Raw genomic sequence first — 9,352 nt, 5'->3', positions numbered from 1 at the left:
GCGTGCTCGAACGGCAGCTTCAGCTGTTCCAGTACAATCCAGAACATCCCCTAGATATTGAAACGATGTGACTTTCTCTATTTTAATGGCTTCAAAAACAGTGCTATTTTGAATTTGTTCTTGTGGATTGATGCAAGCAGGACAAACAAAATTGGACATTTTAGATAAAGTACCAACTATTTTTGAACAACGTTTGTGACACCACTGGTTACACTGCTGACACTTGATTGAATTGTTACCTACACCAGCTTTACAAACTGAACAGGGCCATAGTCAAGTAGCTGTGGATTGGATAGGTTCACCAGTGTTCATTGCTTTGGTTTTGCTGATGTTGACTTTGAATCCATGATCGGCGAGTGATTTTGTGATTTCTTCCATCACAGTTATAAATAACAGTGGACAGAGAATCGAGCCTTGATGAACTCCAACGCCGATGTCAAATGCATCTGTGTTTCCAACCGTTGTGCTGACAAGAGTCTTAGTATTCGTATACATTTCCATCACAAGTCGAACAAGATATTTTGGAATGAGTTGTCGACGTAGACTCCACCTGATTGCTTCACGGGGAACTCGATCAAATGCTTTTTCAAGGTCTACAAAAATGTGTGATAGTTGTTGATGCTTTGCGAGGTACTTCTCTTGCAGTTGCCGAAGGATGTAAATTGCATCAATTGTTTATTTCCCCGCTAGAAAACTAAATTGATAATTTCCGATTGTGATGCACGACGTTAATCTTCTCTCAATGATTTTTTCGACAATTTTCAGGGAGTGTTCTAACAGGCGTATACCCCGATATGATGAACATTTTAATGGATCACCTTTGCCTTTGTATAGCGGGACTGTCATGCTATAGTTCCATTCAGTCGGCATTGAGCAATTTCTCCAGATTTCACGGCAAAGTTGTAGTAACGTTTGGATACCTGCAGTACCAGATGCTTTGATAATGTCATTTGTGAGTCTAGAGGGCCCTGCTGCCTTTCCATCCTTCATAGCTTTTAGAGCTTCTGTAAGCTCCTCTATAGTGATGTCTGGAATCGGACCTTCGATGGGTGGAGCGTCATAATATAACAATACTATATAACTACACTGATGAAAAGAGCTTTTTTGTAGTAACAACGTTATTAATAATGTTTTGTCTAAAATGACAAATATTAAAAGTTTTTTATTTAACCTCAATAAACTTTATCAAGATTATAAAAGTCTCGTTAGAAAAATTGAGAAACTCAACTACAAGTTGAATAAGCCCGAAACGCAGTGATCTTATATATATGTGTGTGTGTGTATATATATATACACATATACATATATATATATATATATGTGTGTGTGTGTGTACACATAAATAAAAAATGTAAGTCAGGCTAAAAAACAAGAACTCAAAAGCTGTTGGTGAGCAACATTACAATAACACTGTCAGGTTTGCAATCTGGTTAAGCCACTTTTTAATTTTTTTGGTTCAGTTAAAAAATTAAGTTTAATTTGCAATAGATTTATTTGATTAGTTTTGGAAGATTTGATCCCAATAAGTGGCTTGTTTTTTCAACCAATTGTCCAATTAACTGACATCTTTGTAATAATACAACGTGTCAGTTCATAAAATAATTCATGCAAATTTAACCTCAGTATTCGTTGCTATAAAACAATGATCTTCAATTATGTTCACATTGTCTACTACATTCTTGTTTTTTAATATTTAATTTTTCATGTTGAACTGAATTTTTAATTTGCCCTGTTTCACCGCTGTTTTTCTAAGTTATTCACTAATTTTTGTTTTGTGCCAGCGGCGGATCAAGGGGGGTCATGGGAGCAGTCCCCCGTTGTGAGCAGTTTTTATAATGAAAGTCAATAAAACTCATTGTTTCAAACAAAAAAGTGCCTTTTATGACAAAAAAATGACATCATAAGCAAAAAAGGTGGCAAGGATCAATGTTACGTTTAAAAAAGTTTGGTTCCACCCTGCTAAAGTTGTTTGGTGCATGTATGTTAGTGTGACTATACAAGTTTTCAAAAATTTCTGGTACTCAAACCAAAGCAAATACAACAGAATTAATAAAATAAAATTAAAATTAAACCGTACCTGCGCCCCTCTTGAGTATGATCTAAAAATGGTACAAAATCTACCCTGGCCAGATGTGTCCCTAAAGGAATGTTGAATTATAGGATTCTATATATTACAATTATTATAATAAGTTGTAAATTAACTATATTCATTAAAAAATGAGCTTGTTTACACATTTTGCTAAAGTTATCACATTTTTAATGTCATTTTATTCAAATTATCATTAATTTTTTGTAATCATTGCTGTAAGTTTTATTGTTGCATACAACAAAAAATAAAAGCAAATAAAGCTTAATAAAACACCGCTTTGTCATCTTCAATCATGGTTATTTTCTTATATCAACAAAATGCCAAAAACAACAAACACAAATGTAATTGGACTATGAACAATAAGTTACAAATTTCAACAGACTTTATGAAACAAAAAAAACTCTTCCTCACCACAATTGTAATTTGATTCTTTTACCATCCAGTAATATTGTGGTCGTTTTGAACAGAATACCAGCTGAAAATTTAAAAATGGTAATTTTCATATTATTCTTATCCTAAATAATGGCAACCCCCGATCTCGGGGAAAATGTCGTCTAAACGTGTGCTGTTGTTGTCTTATCCTAAATAATGTTGTACAATTCAATGTGGTGTCAAATGGCAAAGCTAAAATATTTGATAATGAAGTACAAAAAGTTGACAACTATGCAATGATTGAAGTGACTGTCTGTTGATAGTTTTTAGATTATTAATTTGATCTTTAGCGACAAACTTAATTTTTGAAAGCAAAATAAACAAAGAAACTGTTGGCTAATCTTTCCGAAGTCTATTTTCACAGTAATTTTAAAATAACACATAATTTTCTTACCAAAACTAAAAGCAATAATTAAAATTATTACTGAAATAAATCAACGTAACCATTGAGATAACTGTAAGGAGATTCTGTAGAACCATCAAGCAGGCCATTTAAAATTTCTTCCTTTCCTACATCACTATCACCTACCAGCAAAAATTTCAAAATGAAGTCGTAAGGTTTGACATGTGGTTGATTGAATATCAATGTTGCTGCTTGTTCATTAGAGATAGGTGCTGACGAAGCACATAAACTTTTATTAGATGAAGTTGTCATATCAACAACTAATCCGCTAACTTTTCAAACATATTTTCCATTTTCACTCACGTAAGATGAAATGATTCTCTTCATACATTATGAAATGTGTAAACAATGTTTCATTTCTATTATTATCTAATCTTTATTGTATTTAGTAACAAATGATTATGATAAAATGTTTCTGTAGGAACGAAATCTGAAAATGAAATTGTGGTAAACCAGTTTTAAGTTTCTTTTTAACCAATATTGAAAAAAAAAATTGTATAAAACCCCATTAAATTGCTTAGTGTTGAGGTTATATAATAAACAAACAAAAAAAATTACAAAAAGTAAGTACAATTAAAGAATAATAAGCCAAAATATAATTTAGTTGTGTCCTGTTAAAAAATAAATGTCTTTGCAGGGCAACAAGTACATGCTTGTGAAATGCTCTAGTTAGGACTGAATTTACTTATGCACAATTGAGATAAATGTTCAGGATTGGTAATTTTGAGAGACCCAGATTCTGGCTCTAATCTTGTCACAAGCTCAATTGGACATTATAATTGTATTTTGTAGCTTTCATTACCATAGTTTACCCCTTATGAGATGTTGCTGTATTAGGACCAGATCTTTGAGGAGGACAAGCAGAGTTACAAACAGGGCCGGCTTTAGGCATAGGCAAACTAGGCAGTCTCCTAGGGCCTCCAATTTTTAGGGGCCTCTCAATTAAATTAAAATTATTAACAACTTTTTTTTAAAAAATCATACTTCGATGAATTAATTTTATATACTTAACTGTTTTAGTTTTAATTAATCACAGTATTATGCAGCAAGAATTTATCATAAAACAAACGTATTCAGGTTGAAATTTTTTTAAATGTGTAAAATTTTCTTGTACACATTTTTTAAAAATGTCACATGGAGCCACCAAATTTTCTTTGTCTAGGTCCTCCTACTAAAGGCCGGTCCTGGTTACAAAAAAAATCTTTCAAAAGAATAAAGAAACAAATTCTGACGGGTAAACACTTAAGTACAGACGTGAAAAAAGAGACCTCACCATGCTGTCGAACATGTTCAATGCTGAAGATCTATGAGACAACCATAATAATATTATACTTATAAATACAAGCACCAATCCAAACCAACCACTCAAGCTTCTGATTTATTACAAAAATGTAAAAACTTTAGTTAGTTTTAAGTTGTTTATTAATAAATTAATATAATAATTTAATTTAAACTCTTCTGATTAATTTATTTCAGTTTTAATAATTTTAATCTAAAATGTTAATTTTTTTATTTTTTATGTCATTTACATTACTAAGGCTCAGAAAATTTATTTAATTATTGCTACAAAAACTCAAAAACAAAGCTGCCAGTATAAAATAGTTGAAGTGAAACTTCTAACTAAACTACCATAAAAAACTAAACTAATTACTTACTATTATATTACTTATGTCTTATAAATTGAGTTACATTACAACAATTTTGTATTTTCTTGTTGAATTTCACATCATAAAAAAAAACTAAACACAAACAGGCACAGCAGACAAGTTAAAAGTGTTAAAACCAAAGACGTTATTATAAAATAGTAAAAAAAAATTATTAAGTGGTAGCTTGGTGGTGAGTAGTCAGTAGTGTTCATGAATTATGATTTGAATGACCAACCAACCATCAGCTGGATCAGATTCAGAGTAAAAGGGTAGTCAGTGGTTTTTATTCTTAAACTTTATTTCTTCTCACTTGTAAACCAATAAATTATTTATTAATTATAAAATTAAAGTATTAATTTATAATTTAATATTTATTAACTTTTAACATTAAAAAATAAAAATTAACAAGTATGAAAATATGATTGACTACTGATTTAATTAATTAAATAATATACAGTAATTAAAAATACGAAAATTGAAACTTTCATTCTAATCGGTTTATTTATTTTTTATTCTAATTATTTTTATGTTTTATTTATTTATTTATATATATACTTTTTATTTATCGCATAACCTACTCGAAAATTAAAGCGCCGTTTTTTTGCTCTACTGTTTTTTTAGCCCATATATATATAGAATATAAAATATAATTATATTCTATATAATAAATATAGAATATAACATAATTATATTCTATATATATATACATGATTTAGCCAATAAGAATTTCTGACCTATATATGGAATGCCCATGGATATATATCTATGAGAATACCCTACATACCATATATGTAGAATGTGGTAAACTTTGAATTAGATATTTATTTTTTTTATAAAAATGATAAATTTAATACATGTTTGGAAAAAAATTGCTGCATAAGCTCTTTGGACTTAACGGGCAATTTGCATATCATATAGGCCATAGGGTGTGCCATTAAGCTATCAGAATCCGTGACGGATCACCGCCCCTTGTTACCTACCTATTCGTGTCATATTTAATTCTACAATAATTTTGCACCACTGAACTATATGTAAGAAAGAAAATATCGTGTGCCAAGTACTTCAACATCTGCAAGAGAAGTTATGGCACTGTTTCTACTTCGTTTGACATGACCAACGGCATTCGTCCTTTATATCATCTAAACCAGCACGACGCAGGATTTTGGTGGATTTGATGTGGTCCTTCAGACTAATTCGTTGCATCCATCGGAGCATTTTCCTGTCGGTTCGTTGAAGTTGTTGTTTCAGCTTGGTTGTCATTGGCCATGTTTCTGCACCATATATCAACACCGGACGTATCACAGATTTATAAAGTCTTGATCGTAGTGGTAGTGGGATGTCACGCCGCATCAATATAGAGGCAAAAAAATGCCATTTATATCCGGCTGCATGTATGCGTGCTCAAACGGCAGCTTCAGCTGTTCCAGTACAATCCAGAACATCCCCTAGATATTGAAACGATGTGACTTTCTTTACTTTAATGGCTTCAAAAACATTGCAATTGCGAATTTGTTGTTGTGGATTGATGCAAGCAGGACTGCTGGCACTTGATTGAATTGTTACCTACACCAGCTGAACAAACAGAACAAGGCCATCGTCCAGTAGCTGTGGATTGGATAAGTTCACCAGTGTTCATTGCTTTGGTTTTGCTGATGTTGATTTTGAATCGATGATCGGCGAGTCTGGTGTTCCAATCTTCAAACATTTGTGCTGCATTCTGCTCAGACGTGGCTGTTAAAACGATATCATCAGCATATATTAGATTCCAAATGTCACCAGCGCATATCGGTTTTGTGATTTCTTTCATCACAGTTATAAATAACAGTGGATTAAGAATCGAGCCTTGGTGAACTCCAACGCCGATGTCAAATGCATTTGTGTTTCCAACTGTTGTGCTGACAAGAGTCTTAGTATTCGTATACATTTCCATCACAAGTCGAGCAAGATATTCTGGAATGAGTTGTCGACGTAGACTCCACCTGATTGCTTCACGGGGAACTTGATCAAATGCTTTTTCAAGGTCTACAAAATGTGTGATAGTTGTTGATGCTTTGCGAGGTACTTTTCTTGCAGTTGCCGAAGGATGTGAATTGCATCAATTGATTTCCCCGCTAGGAAACCAAATTGATAATTTCCGATTGTGATGCACAACGTTAATTTTCTCTCAATGATTTTCTCGACAATTTTCAGGGAGTGTTCTAACAGACGTATACCCCGATATGAGGAACAGTTCAATGAATCACCTTTGCCTTTGTATAGCGGGACTGTCATGCTATAGTTCCATTCAGTCGGCATTGAGCAATTTCTCCAGATTTCACGGCAATGTTGTAGTAACGTTTGGATACCTGCAGTACCAGATGCTTTGATAATGTCATTTGGGAGTCCAGAGGGCCCTGCTGCCTTTCCATCCTTCATAGCTTTCAGAGCTTCTGTAAGCTCCTCTACAGTGACGTCTGAAATCGGACCTTTGATGGGGGGAGCGTCAAAGTTAACATTGATGGGATTTGTTTCATTTAACAGACGGTTGAAGTATTCTCTTCCCTGTAGCTTGATCTCATCTTGTTCAAGAACCATCTCATTTTGTCGTTTTTGATACATTAGGCACCAACTATGTCTTTTTCGTACGCTTTGCTTGTTTTGCTATACGATCCAGAGATTTCATTCGTTCACCTTTGCTTTTAGTGAGCCATTCTCTGCACTGATCTGTCCGAGCCAGTGCAACTTGACGTCTTGCATAGTTGTTCTTCTTACGAAAAATTATTTTATGGTCATTAACAGACTTTGATTTTTGCCATTGCTTGTACGCAGCTTTCTTTTCAGCTATTGCATTTTGTACACTGTCATTCCACCACCAAGTGACGTTTTGTACCAGTTTTCCCACAAACTGTAGTTGCAGCGTTTATCAAAACGGTTTTGTATGTACTCCAATCTGTACTGGCTTGCAATTGGTGGTATTGTATGTATTGCGATTTTGCATTCAAACAAAATGGATATACAAATAAATAAGTCTTTTTCTTTGTTCGAAAATGAAACTTTTTCGTTGTTGTTCCGGTGTAATTTTCATCAACATACAAAACAATGGCTGGTCGGTCGGTTGTTGCTAGTGAATTTTTGTGCTTTTTGACAAATAATTGGAATAATTTTGATAACGAAACTTTTATTTTGAATGTAGTGGATTTCTATTATGTCGACGAAGTTACTGCTGCAATTAAAATTTTGAAAAATGATTTGGAATTGTTAAAAATTAAATAATTGCAATCAGAATCAGTGGATAAGTTTCAATTTCGCGGAATAAATAAAAAAGACAAAATTTTAGAATGTGTTGAATTGCTAAAAATTTTGAGGTTAGAAGGTTTTATTGATAAATGTTCAATATATTCAGCTGTTAATCTGTTGAGGATACCAAATATTACTAACTGGCTGAATTTTAGTTTTCAAAAGATCAAAAATGAAATCGAAGCCATGTTTAGTGTACAACAGACGGCCATAATAGAAGCTTTAGATACGAAACATACCGGCTTGCTGGACAACATACGCTCTATTGTCTCCAATCATACGACAACGTTGCAGGACATAGAAAAGGCTTTTACAACAAGCACTATACCATTGAATAAATCTGAAATGTCTACAGCTTTAAGTGACGTATTGAAAACAAATTTATCTACCAATGCCACAAATAAAACTTCAACTACAAATTCATGGGCAGATAAAAGTAAACATTTGGCTTTTAATTTTAATAAAAATAATAATAATATTAAAAAATCCATGAATGAATCCAACGATGAATTAGACGTCGATGGCTTTCAACTTGTTCAGAAAGTCAAGAAAAAAAGAAAGTCAGATGATTCTCCTCCAGTTCTTCAAACAATAAACAACAAAATAGAATCTAAAAAATCTAACAAAGTATTTGGCACTGGTACGAACTGTCTCTTGAAAGCATCTAAAGTTATAGAGAAAAAAATTGTTTATTATGTAGGTAAAAACTCGTGCAAAAAAGATGTCATTGAAAACCATCTAAAAACAAATAACATAATCTTCAACCAATGTTTCCCAGTCTTGCGAAAAAGAAACCTATTAAACAATCCTCCAGATAATCATCCAGACAACCCCGCGGTAGATCAAAACCCATTAGTCGAGTCTACGGCATTTAAAATAATTTTGCCAATCAGCCAGTTATCCAAATTCACCAATCCTGATATATGGCCACAATACACATTTTTGCGCGAATGGGATTTTTCACTGACGACTCACAGAAGAACAGCAGAAGATAAAGTTGTCCAATCCAAAATCGAGAATCATGGTGGCGCCAAATAATTTTATATGCAAATCAATGCATAACGAAACGAAATACTACTCTGAAAATAATATATCAGATTTGTTATTACTATCTGATTGTAGTCTATCTTCATCAGCTTTATCAATCGTGCATGTAAATGCTCGTAGCTTATGCCATAAAATCACGTCCCTTCAAATGCTTATAGACGGATTTAATAACATTTCTAGTTTAATAGTTATCAGTGAAACCTGGCTGAATGAAGCTTTTGCAGCATTGATTAGATTAGAAGGTTTTAAATTTGTTTTTAAAAATAGAATGACTGGCTTAGGTGGGGGAGTTTGCATGTTTATAAGAACTGACTTAGATTTGTGTGTGTGTGATGATAGAGTGTTTGATGATGATGTTATCGACATGCTGTGCATTAATATAAAGTCTAAACAATGTAATAATAATTGTGAATATATCAAAGGTGGTTGCCTTATATAGGCCACCTAATACAAAATTGA

The 9,352-nt window shown here is 32.9% G+C and overlaps 2 protein-coding genes across 2 annotated transcripts; one reads left to right on the top strand and one right to left on the bottom strand.

The window, feature by feature from the left end:
* Nucleotides 1-2,077: 2,077 nt before the first annotated feature.
* HELRODRAFT_153193 (hypothetical protein) lies at nt 2,078-3,083 on the bottom strand (the record flags this gene model as incomplete). Its single annotated transcript, XM_009023526.1, has 3 exons — nt 2,078-2,138; nt 2,501-2,564; nt 2,966-3,083. Coding segments are annotated over 3 exons (243 nt in total), but the record flags the coding sequence as incomplete, so codon positions are not given.
* A 4,565-nt stretch (nt 3,084-7,648) lies between these two features.
* Nucleotides 7,649-8,884, top strand: HELRODRAFT_184370 (hypothetical protein; the record flags this gene model as incomplete). The annotated part of the gene is made up of 2 exons (XM_009023525.1): nt 7,649-7,655; nt 7,833-8,884. 2 exons carry the CDS (start codon nt 7,649-7,651, stop codon nt 8,882-8,884), a joined length of 1,059 nt encoding a protein of 352 aa, XP_009021773.1.
* Nucleotides 8,885-9,352: the final 468 nt, after the last annotated feature.

This window comes from Helobdella robusta (assembly GCF_000326865.2).
Source record: "Helobdella robusta unplaced genomic scaffold HELROscaffold_369, whole genome shotgun sequence".
Classification (NCBI taxonomy): domain Eukaryota; kingdom Metazoa; phylum Annelida; class Clitellata; order Rhynchobdellida; family Glossiphoniidae; genus Helobdella; species Helobdella robusta.
The sequence above is the reverse complement of the archived record's forward strand: the minus strand, read 5'-3'. Positions and strand labels throughout refer to the sequence as shown.